Genomic DNA, 12345 nt, shown 5'->3' with positions numbered 1-12345 from the left:
ATTTTCTTAAGCAAGAGGTGACAGGGGCCAAAACGTGGAGATGATTATGATTTGAGTAATGCTGACAGCATCCTTTCCTTGAACAGGGTGGAGACTGTGGGGAAGGAGTCCAGATCCGCAGCATCTCCTGTGTGGTGCACAATGGCTCGACATCCCACTGGACTGTACATGTGGATGATGCATTGTGTGGAGAGAGGCCCTTTCAGGACAGCCTCCTGAAGCAGCCGTGTTCTGTGCCTTGCCCAGGTAGGCAATTTCAAGTGACTAGGAGCGCCTTCCACAGTGACCTTTGCTTATTTTTTCTTTTTTTCTAGAGTGCTCTCTCATCAAAGTTGAAGTTTTTAAACTAACTCAAGTTTATGTTTAATTATGGCTATCACTATGGAATATACTTAACAGCTTCAGTGGAGGCAGAAGAGGCCCGGGGTGGGGGGGGGGGGAAAGCACTGGGCTTGGAAATGGAAGAGCTAAGTTAGAATCTTTTTATTATCACTTCACTGGTGTTTCACCTGGGACATATAGCCGCATCCCTTTGGGAAATGGAGATTGGCACTCGCCATCTGCCTCTACACAGATTGAATCAAGAGCCACTGTAGCTGCCGACCATCAACACCCCTTGAAAAAGCTCTGGGTGTAGATCAGGAGTGAGGCACTCTGTGCTCTGGGAAAACTGGCAGGACAGGCCTTCAGAGAGTTAGATATTTCCAGAAGATTATGTGAGCCCAATTCTTGCATCTCCTCATATCTAGAAAAGCACTAAAATCCTTCATGGTGACACATATGCTCCTTCATGAGACTAGCAGCAAACTGCTGCACAATGTGTGCTTAGCAGCAAGGACCTCCCCTTTCACCATATATACTGCCCTTCCCCCTACCTCTTTGGAGTGGTATCTCAGAGCTATCTGAAATGCTGCCTCCCAGGTTGTAGTCCTCATTTTACCTCAAAACTTAACTCTCTACTTTTAAGTAGTGCATATTTTTTAAGTCGACACCTTTGAGCACTTGCTCCATATAGAAATGTGTTAATATACCTGACCTGACAGCACCTGGTACTTTGGCCAGCTCTCAAAAAAAGACTGACTGAATCATGAGTGGATGAACCCCGGGTAATGACATGGTGGGAACAAGTAAGTCTATAGGTTCATGAAAGCCCTCTGTGAAACAGCCAAGTTCTATGTAATTGTGAAGGTCACTATTAGCTACATAAAATTTATGAGTTTATTTTAATCCTAACAAGACAACATTGCTTGTACGGCTGGAGTTTAAGGTAGCTTAATATATCCTTCTATATCCTTATAATATGGCATGTAAAATGTGTGTACAAACACATATATATGTATATACATATATACATGCACATACACACAAATATTTAATTATTAGACATTCTTTACATCCAAAGATATTCTACTTCAGTAACCAACCTGTTCCCTTTATATGATTTCTATGAACATTCATTTTATGTTATGCTGCTCTTTAAAAACAGTTGCTTTACATTTCCTTATAAAAATTTTTATTATCACTAGTAGACACAGTGTTCTCAAGATAAAACTGCTATGATTTGAAGCACAGTCATGGCCATATAGTGTTGGGCACTCTTTTGCTCCACTAGATTAAACCATAAATGACTTCATCATTCTTAGTATTTCTAAGTATAAAATGTGTCCAAGTGGAATGTGTAGTTTCGGGAACCCACCCGTATCAATGCATCACCACACAAACCTCATTGTGAACCCTGTGCCTATGAATGGTGTCAAGTCAGTTTTCACATTGTTGGCTCTGCTGTGCACTGTGAAATCTTCCAGGAGACTGTCACTTAACAGAATGGTCAGAGTGGAGCACCTGCGAATTGACCTGCATTGATGGAAGAAGCTTTGAGACTCTGGGCCGCCAATCTAGATCAAGGACATTTATAATTCAGTCTTTTGAGAACCAAGACAACTGCCCCAGCAGGTTCTAGAAACACGCCCTTGCACAGGTACCAAGAGCACTTTTCCACTCTGAGCCTTGATTGATCAATGCGTATTCTCCTTTTATGTGAGGTATAATAGAACCGCTGTTATCGTATTTACTTGCAGGAGGTAAATGTTATCACTACACATGGAAAGCAAGTCTTTGGAACAATAATGAACGAACTGTATGGTGCCAACGTTCAGATGGCATTAACGTCACAGGTATTCCTGCCTAAGATTCATGTGGGCACTTCAAAAAGATCTCTGAGTGTTGCTGTTGGTGAGAAGAATTAGCTTACAAAATATTAGCTAGGCAAGACCAGGCAGGTAGCCTTAGATGATCTTCATGGCAAATTGTGGTTAGACCTTTATATTTTAGAAAGCAAACACTTCTATTTAAAGTCCCATCGTAGATCAAACGACTTAAAGAAATAAGCTGAAACACAATAAAATGTCTTTAAATATTATGATCTGAGACAGACTGAAAAAGACAGATGATAGTTTAAAACAATGGTCTCTAAAATTTTAAAAGATGTACCTTTTTGGTAAAAAGTAGTTGAGAACATATCTCAACAGATCCTATTCCTATACTCTTGTGCTCATGTATCATGTTATGAAACCTATACAGAAATTGAAATTAAAGCATTGATAAAGATATAATAAAAATTAAAACACATTAATGATATAAAAAACATTTTGCTCTAAATTATAGATGCTTATATTGATGCACTGGAAGCTTCATTTTTTTAATCATGTGTTAGTCATGATTATTATTTAATATCTGATATAGACAGAGGGAAGTGTTCCTCGTTCATGATGGCGAATGCAATTTGATTCCTCAAATCGTCTTCTCAATCATTTTAAAGGGTTTTTTATAATGCCTTCTTATCAAAGAAAATTAAATTGTCATTTTTTTTCTTGGTACTGTGGCTAAGAGCTGATGAGAACAGGAGAATTTCCATTTTTCTACAGAGATAGAAAGATTGTCGACGTCCCCTTTTTCTAATTTACCTATTTTTGCATGTTTGGTATTCCCTTCCATCCCTAGTTTTTCCACACAATAATTTAAGCTACTTGCCCACTTTGTAAATTGTGGTTAAAAACTAATTATACTGTAAATCTACCTAACCAGGAACAGAGCAAGCCTCATTTGCAGCAGTATGCAGAGACTTAACCCAGTGGTAAGGGTTCCACTATCGAATTCTCTGCATGGTGTACCACTTGCCCAGTGTCCATCACAGAGCCATCTGACAAATGAGCAGGTTATGTGTGGCACCTGACAAGTATTCTTAGAGCTTGAAATAATTCAATGATAATAATTATTAGAGTTTTGAAATAAAAATGTTGCATAAACTGTACAAACATAACAAATTCTTCCCAACTCCCAAGAGATCCCTTTTCCCTGGGGCTTACACACTGCATTGTGGGGGATTCCTGGTTTAAGGGGTGGAAAGCACCTCCCCCTCCCGAACTCTATTGGCAGCAACTGTGTGCTTACTGCCACAAACACCCATGTGATCAATTTCACACCTACCTGCAAATTCTGGATCCTGGTGTGTTTTTTGCTTTTTTAATTTCTGTGGGGATTATTTGTTTTATTTTTCAAGTAACAGTGAGAATTTAGCTGCTTCATTCTTAGGGAAAATGTAGATCTGACTATATCCCTTACATAGCCTTAGGCACTAGGCTTTTTGCTAGTTACAAAATCATAAACTATAGTTGGTTGACAATTATAGTAATTCAGTGGCTAGAACCTATCAATGCAATTCATAGTATATAAATACAGTTTAAATATTGCCCTCGGATAATGTGTCAACTTCTTTGCTTGGTAGCTTGAGTCCAGGAAGGCATGATTAATATATAAATGATTTTCAGATTATAGAGACATTATTCCATCCATTTACTCAAAAATATTTAATAAGCACCTGCAAGTGCGATGTCAGAGGTATGATTATCTCTCCTAGATGGTATACATTTGCTCTTAAAAATATGTGTGGGAGTCTGTATGTGAGTGTGTGTGTGTCCGTTCTGGTTGAAATATATTTAAAATGCTGGCAAAGTGTTTGATATTGCGGTCCCATGAATTGATTAGTGGCCTTCTTTTAGCATGTTGTTGTTGAGAATTGGTCCTGTGCCTAGTTGGGGTATTCAGGAGCTGGGGGGAAATTTAGATAGATACATAGATAGATAGATACACACACAGAAGAGATCCCTGAGTGTATTATGCTCTGCTTCTGAACTTAAATTGAGATTTCATAAATTCTTTTACTGATCCTGGCACTTGTAGACTTTGCCCTCAAGCATGGCTATAGCTATATGATAGAATCATATTGCCAGTGCATGGGTATAAAATCGCCACTGTAAACATCTTCTCTTAGCAGAGCCTCATATCTCAAATAGCCCATCCTGGAATGATCAATAAAATGAGACTGGGCCCCACTGTCAGCAAACAGATTTTTTAAAATAGTATCATTACAAAGTAGCCAGAGCCAGAGAGGAAAATAATGGCTATTTATCATAGGAAAATCTGTAAATGATGATGGGATTTCCTTCGTAGGAGGCTGCTCCCCTCAGGCCCGCCCTGCTGCTATTCGGCAGTGTAACCCAGCCTGCAGAAAACCCTTTTCCTACTGTACACAGGTGAGTCGTGTGCTGGAGACTCGGGCAAGTGTTTCAATTGCTGTGCTATCCATAGGCTGTCTGATGCTTTGAGGTCTCCTACAGCCCAAGCTGCAGTTCCATGGGCCCATGATACCATCTAGAGGCATTTGCAGTAGTAATCACAGCTATGAAGAATTTCTTTTCTGGGCATGCCTTAAAGAAAGCAGTCTTTTTTCTTTTTTTTTTCCCTTCTGAATCCATCTACAGCTACACCTCTTTTTCAGATACCTAATTTATGTTAGCTCTATTTATCAATGTGTTCTCAGTTGATTTTTTTTCCCTCCATTCTTAGCCTTTCATATACCTAAAACATTTTGAAAGATATTATAAATGCATGTTCATGTTGGCTAAATATTATTTAGCAAAATTGATTACCCTATCCTTACTGTAGTGTGAATATATTTTATCTGATTTCAAATATGTTGAATATGTGGCTATGAGTAATAATAATATGTGCGTGTGTATATACTTTTTTTAAAGCAGAAATCTTTCTTCTCCTCCCTAAACTCCCATCCATCACTGCTCAGGAAATAATGCATATGTCATGTATTCTAATCAATGGCACTCCTACTGTGCCCTGCCTCTCAAAGAAACAAGTCTTTCTCATTGTGTGTTCTTTCTAAAAATGATTTGGTTAAAAATAACTCAAGTGTTCACTCCTATTTTATGTCTCTTCTACTTCAAGTTAGGTTAATTCTTTGCCACAGAAAAGCTAGTGATTAAGTTTCCAGAGGGGAAAAAAAAAAAGGAAAAGTAGAGATCAGCACCAACTTCGTGGACAGTGATATTTGCAAAATAGAAGTTTTGGCTTTCCACCAACTCTCTGAAGGCCCTCTTTGATAAGATGTCAACTAACTTTTTCCCTTGAACCTTTGTCATATGAGACTGGATACAACTTTTCACTCTAATAGAGATGCATCTTGAAAAGATGGCTTTCATAACTGAGCTTATACCAATTTTCTTAATTAGTTCTCTCCGCTGAACACTGAGTAATGCCTTCAATTAAAACTACTGGAAATACTGTAATAATTGTCATTATTATATGCTTTATCATAATTGGTTTGTTGGACTGCTCATTATTATATGAGTGTCTGTTGCTCTTCAAACTCATGCAGTCATTCAACAATTGATGACCTAAGTAAATCTGGCTGATTCATAGGGATTTACATGAGTGGCTATGTAAGGCTAGGACCTGTTCAGAAAATTCAACATATAGTTTTACATAAGGAGCCCCAACAACAAAGTCATAGAGATTCATAATCCTGTGCTTATTTTCTATTCTCCTCTATTGCCTTTATGTTTGCTGGAGGAAGGAAAAGCAATTATTTTCAGTTTCCCTTCCAGAGATAGATATAAATCCTTGTCCATTATGCTTTATCATAATTGGTTTGTTGGAGAGATTTACTGGACATGAAAATTACCAAGAATCTACAGATAAATATGAAGGACACACTGTCATGATGCCAGTGAGGAATGTGATGATATGATGTGGTGTGACACTTGGATTAGTAAAAGGCATCCATATCTTTCTCTCTCTCTCCTCTCTCACTTGTCTTCGGTCAAGTCTTTTTTCTCCACTGGGGCTGCTTTGAGGCTTTGGTCTGTCCCCTGACTGCAGAACTAAGCCTCTGAGCAGAGAGGCAGTTCAGAGTAATTAGTGATCAATGGTAGAAAGTCACAGAGGCAGCAATAGACCTCAAAGAGCACAAAACTCAAAGATATGTACATAATTCTTGTTGCTGTGTTTCTTAGGGTCACGGGCAGTTTGGAGTGAGTGGGCAGGAATCTGAAACAGCTAGGGGGAGAGTTGAGGCTAATTTTTAATTAAATGCCTTAAACATTCCTATAAGAGAGAAAAGGATGTAGTTAATGTCCTCTATTGACAAGGAATTGGGATTTCACATTTGGAAGGGCTAAGAATTATAAACCTCTAGGAAAAGAAACTAATGATTTATTTAAGGGTTGACTTTGGAATTCAGAAAGAACTATTTATTGGATTTTTTCTTTGCCAAGTCTGGTGCTTAAAAACCCTAAATTTCCTTGACATATCATGCAAATATTACTTGATTCCTTTTTTTTTTTTTCCTTTTTAGGGCTGCACCCATGGTATATGGAAGTTCCCAGGCTAGTGGTCGAATTGGGGCTGCAGCTACCGGCCTACACCACAGCAACGTGGGATCTGAGCCACATTTGCGACCTACACCACAGCTCACAGCAATGCTGGATCCTTAGCTCATTGAGCAGGGCCAAGGATTGAACCTGCATCCTCATAGATACTAGTCAGGTTCATTACCACTGAGCCACAATGGGAACTCTAGTGATTCCAACATTTAAAGTGTTCTTTTTCATCTACACAATTCACTGTGTAACCATAAACATTTTTTGTGTGTGCTATAGGGTGGAGTCTGTGGCTGTGAGAAGGGCTATACAGAGATAATGAGATCAAATGGTTTCCTGGATTACTGCATGAAAGTACCTGGCTCAGAGGATAAAAAAGCTGATGTGAAAAACCTCACTGGGAAAAACAGACCTGTCAATTCAAAAATACATGATATTTTTAAAGGATGGTCTCTTCAACCCTTTGATCCAGGTATATGTCAGTTATGAGTAAGAAATATAAATTCTTCAAGGAGGATTAGGGTTCATATTATGACCACTGCTCATGATGGGAAAAATGGAGGAAAGAAAAAAAGAGAAGGAAAAGGCCATATGGTCTAGTTCAAGGATTCTCAGATTTGAGTGTTGGGTAGTATAAAATGTTCTCATGGGTGGTTGAAAATAAGTGTCAACCCCAGTCACTGAGTTAAGTAATCAAAATATCAATCTTTAAAAATATTTTAACTGTAAATTACCTCTGCAAAAGGATTTGCTTTTATAACTGTGGATTTGTGTATACCATTGAAATTAAAAGTAAAAATTGGAATAGATTCTCAGGAACATGCAGTTACCTAGGGAATGTGCAGGGACCCTTCCGGTTCAAGAAACACCAGGGAAACAGTTAAGAGAAGTAGGTTCAGAGGATGACAGACCTTATTGGCATCATGGCTCAAGACACCTATTTTGTGACCGAGTGTAATTTTTTCACCTCTCTGGAACTGTTTCCTCATCTATGAATCACTCTAGAGGCACCTGCCCTGCAGGTTTGTCATGAGTATTGGCACAGTGCCAGTCCTGCAGGACTCAAAAATGAGTGGATGTTAAGGACAAGAATAAACATTTATTAGATGATTTCTATGTACTCTGTGGTTCTATGCTAGTTATGGTACCTGACTCATCTCACTGTGTTCTTGCAACATAATGAGATGCTGTTATCCCTATTTTAGGCAGGAGGATTCTGAAATTAGCTGTGCAAATTAATTTGACCAAGGTCACACCACCAGCAAGGGGCAGAAAGGTTTGAAAGGCAGGTCATTGGGGCTTTAAAAAGCACTGGTCTCTACTTCCCACTCCGTGAAGTAAAATTCTCTGGGCCTGCCATACAGACCTCTTCTAGGAAACAAAATCCTGTAAATGAGCAAAATAGCATAACTGATGAAAGGAGCATTAAGAGGGCAGAGACACAAAGCTCAGGCAAAATACACCCTGAGAACTTTCCTTCCAGACCCTAAGCCTTCGCCATACCAAAGTGCGTTGATGCCATGCTGAAATGAAGTAAACCCAGAGAACAAGGACCCAAGATCTAGTAGAAGAAACAAGATCTACACCCCTTGATCAACTTTTAAAGGCAATCACAATATCTTACTCAGGTTTAATTCCCATTTCTGTCTGGACATGCTGTACATATTCAAAAATACCTTATTCATTTTGTGATATTTAATGACATTTAGCTAATTGACAACAATAGACTTAAATTTGAGGGAAGCATGATATGGAATATATCCAGGCTCACCCACCACTTGTAAAACCTATTTCAGGAAGGGAATTAGGCTGAGATTCCAGGGAAGTGAGTTTTCAAATCCACAAGTGAGGTCCTAAATCTTCCGAGGTCTAACTAAAGCATCAGTATCATGTATGTGAATATATATGTATGTGCTTGTATTTGTGTGTGTGTACACACATACGTACAGACATATACACTATTGTGTACATATGAATGTAAGCATATATATAGTATATATTTAGTCAGGGAGAGACTATAACTTTCACTGGGTTCTCATAATGAAAATATAAATTGGAACATCCTCTCCGGAGGACACTTAGGCAAAATCTGTCATACATTTTGACCTAAAATTTTTCTCCTAGGAATTCATCCTCCAAAAATACACATGTATACCAAAAAGTATGTAAATGACATTATGATTGTTTATTATATAGCACATGGATAGAAACACCCTAAATGTCTATAAGTAGAAAAGCAGAAAAACAAAAATATATTTGATACAATACTTCAATGTCTCATAGAGGTACTAAAAAGAATGAGCTAGACCTACCTTTATGAATCAGCATGGAAATATTTTCCAATATATTTTTAGGTGGAAAAAAGTACCAAAGTGAGTGGCATGCACCATTTGTGTCTTTTTTTAAGTACATGTATTTTGTGTATGTACTTGCATATTTGCATATGCAGAGAAAACTATGAAGTGTTTCACACCAAACTGGTAGAATGGTAGCTCCTGGGGATGGAGGTTGTTTGGAGAGGGTGAAAGGGTGGCAGGTAAAGGTAATTTTTCACTACATATCTTTTCTTAATAGTTTCAACTTTGATCCTATCCATTATGCTGTTATAAAAAGCTGTATTAATTCTTCTTTAAGTAATGTGGCTTTAAGGTCACGTACCATGTACCTCTGTACTTGGGATTTAAAAGCACTGGATCTGGATCTTCCAGTACTTTAGCTCTATGAGATTTAGGGCTAAGATGGAAGGTGCATTTTCACTCAGGAAGGCTTTTTTTTTTTTTAACTGCCAATACAAAAAATCTGGAATAGGGAATTTCATCATTAGTGTTTCAAAGAGATCAGAATCAAAACTTTGTTCAAAATTTTATGACGATAGAAAAATATCATTACTACATTGAAATCTCATTCTATAACCTGATTGAGGCTTGAAAGTATCTTGTAAGCAAAAACTGTAATAAGTAGTCATAATATAATTAAAAGTAACTGTGATTTTATTCCAAACAAGTGTTGTCTATAATAGGTTTTGATTGTTTTTCATCACCACGAAAGTCTTTAGAATAAGATGCTGATAGGTGTTTCTTGGACCACAGTTAATTGCATTCATATTGTATAATGAACTTTTGTGTGTATATTTTTCAGAGAGGAACATAATTCCTCTAGGAGAGTAAGGCATTGCTACTGTCAGTCCAGTTCATTTAGTTAACTGTTTACTCATGTAAAACAGAGCAAAAACTCTGAGATTTCCAGAAACAATTCAAGTTTACCCACACACTCTAAACATACAGTCAAGTTATGTAAAGTTATATATACCTTGCATAGTAAAAATAAAGTAATAGATCAGACTACTTGTTCCATTTTTCTTTAGCAGCTTTCAAATCCAAAGAAAATATATACTCGTACACATGTGGGTGTTTTGGCAATACTTTGTATTACATGTATGCGAGTATATACAAGTGAAAATAAACTCAAAATATCCTACTAATTGTTACATACTATAAAGTACTGATTTCTGGTCTTTGGCATTGTGAAAAACTTCATAGACTATCTTAATTTTATATTTTCACCTGCTTTTTTGGCATTTATTAGTGGTCACACGTGAGTATTTCCACTTACACTTCTAACTTATTCAAGTCTTAGAATTCTGATGAGAAATAAGTCATAAACTAATTCATATAGAAATAAAGCTTTTGTACACTAAGCCTGTTATTTTCTATTTTAAACAGATGGCCGTGTAAAAATGTGGGTTTATGGCGTTTCAGGTGGTGGTTTTCTTATCATGATTTTCCTAGTATTTACTTCCTACCTTGTTTGGTGAGTACTAACGAGTAAAATGTTTATCTTTCGTATCTTCATGGGTGACATATTATGCTCAAAGAAAACTTATGTCAAGATCATTGGCCATTATAACAGGACCTTGACCCCAGAAATAATCACCAACAGTAGAATTGCACAGTAGTTGAAGATTATTATGTTTTTGTCCTTATTTGAAATAACATTCTTGCAGCTCCCATCTTGGCACAGCAGAAACAAATCTAACTAGGAACCATGAGGTTGCGGGTTCGATCCCTGGCCTCACTTAGTGGGTTAAGGATCCATCATTAACTTGAGCTCTGGTGTAGGTCGCAGATGTGACTCATATCTGGCATTGCTGTGGCTCTGGAGCAGGCCAGCACCAGTAACTCTGATTAGATAGATCCCTAGCCTGGGAACTTCCATATGGTACAGGTGTGGCCCTAAAAAGACAAAAAAAGACCAAAAAAAATAAAATAAAATAAATAATAAATAAATAAATAACATTCTTTTATTTGATTTTCAAATACTATCAGAAGGTTTAAGTGGTAAATCTCAGGGATTTTCCATTTTATCTTTTTTTAAATTATTTTTGATAGTTATTTTCCCAGTTTTTTTTCTACTGTACAGCATAATAACCCAATTACACATACGTGTACATGTTCTATTTTCACACATTATCATGCTCCATCATAAGTGACTAGACAGAGTTCCCATTGCTACACAGCAGGATTTCATTGCTAATCCATTCCAAAGGCAATAGTTTGTATCTATTAACCCCAAGCTCCCAATCCACCCCACTCTCTCCCCCTCCCTCTCCTCCTTGGCAACCACAAGTTTATTCTCCACAAGTTTATTTCTTTTCTGTAGAAAGGTTCATTTGTGCCTTATATTAGATTCCAGATGTAAGTGTATCATATGGTATTTGTCTTTCTCTTTCTGACTTGCTTCACTCAGGATGAGAGTCTCTAGTTCCATCCATGTTGCTACAAATGGCATTGTTTTGTTCTTTTTTATGGTTGAGTAGTATTCCATTGTGTATATATGCCAAATCTTCCTAATCCAATCCTCTGTCAATGGACATTTGGGTTGTTTCCATGTCTTGGCTATTGTGAATAGAGCTGCAATGAACATGCAGGTGCATGAGTTTTTTTAAGGAAAGTTTTGTCCAGATATATGCCCAAGAGTGGGATTGCTGGGTCTCATGGTAGTTCTATGTATAGACTTCTAAGGAACCTCCATACTGATCTCCATAGTGGCTGTACCAGCTTACATTCCCACCAACAGTGCAGGAAGGTTCCCTTTTCTCCACACCCCCTCCAGCATTTATTATTTGTGCACTTCTTAATGGTGGTCATTCTGTATCTCTTGGGAGTTTTGATTTGCATTTCTCTAATAATCAGGGATGGTGAGCATTTTTTCATGTGCTTATTGGCCATCTGTATATCTTCCTTGGAGAATGGTCTATTCAGGCCTTTTCCCCATTTTTGCACTGGGTGGTTGGCTTTTTTGGTGTTGAGTTCTATAAATTGCTTGCATATTCTAGAGATTAAGCCCTTGTCAATTGCAGTGTTTGAAACTATTTTCTCCCATTGTGTAAGTTGTCTTTTTGGTTTCCTTTGCTTTGCAAAAGCTTGTCAGTTTAATTAGGTCCCACTGGTAAAAACAAACCAGCTTTTATTTCTTTTTTTTTTTTTTTGTCTTTTTGCTATTTCTTTGGGCCACTCCCATGGCATATGGAGGTTCCCAGGATAGGGGTCAAATCGGAGCTGTAGCCCCTGGCCTACGCCAGAGCCACAGCAACGCGGGATCCGAGCCGCGTCTG

At 37.8% G+C, this 12345-nt stretch overlaps 1 protein-coding gene across 1 annotated transcript in view; it reads left to right on the top strand.

Annotated features, from left to right (window-relative positions):
* THSD7B (thrombospondin type 1 domain containing 7B) overlaps positions 1-12345 on the top strand; it is a 1521641-nt gene that overhangs the window by 1498353 nt on the left and 10943 nt on the right. The window contains 7 exon segments of the mRNA XM_021075621.1: positions 87-246; positions 1806-1946; positions 1949-1978; positions 2079-2174; positions 4510-4592; positions 7011-7203; positions 10454-10541. Coding sequence (XP_020931280.1) covers positions 87-246; positions 1806-1946; positions 1949-1978; positions 2079-2174; positions 4510-4592; positions 7011-7203; positions 10454-10541 — 791 coding nt within the window.

This window comes from Sus scrofa, chromosome 15 (assembly GCF_000003025.6).
Source record: "Sus scrofa isolate TJ Tabasco breed Duroc chromosome 15, Sscrofa11.1, whole genome shotgun sequence".
Lineage (NCBI taxonomy): Eukaryota > Metazoa > Chordata > Mammalia > Artiodactyla > Suidae > Sus > Sus scrofa.
Note: the sequence above shows the minus strand (reverse complement) of the source record. Positions and strands in the feature narration are given on the sequence as shown.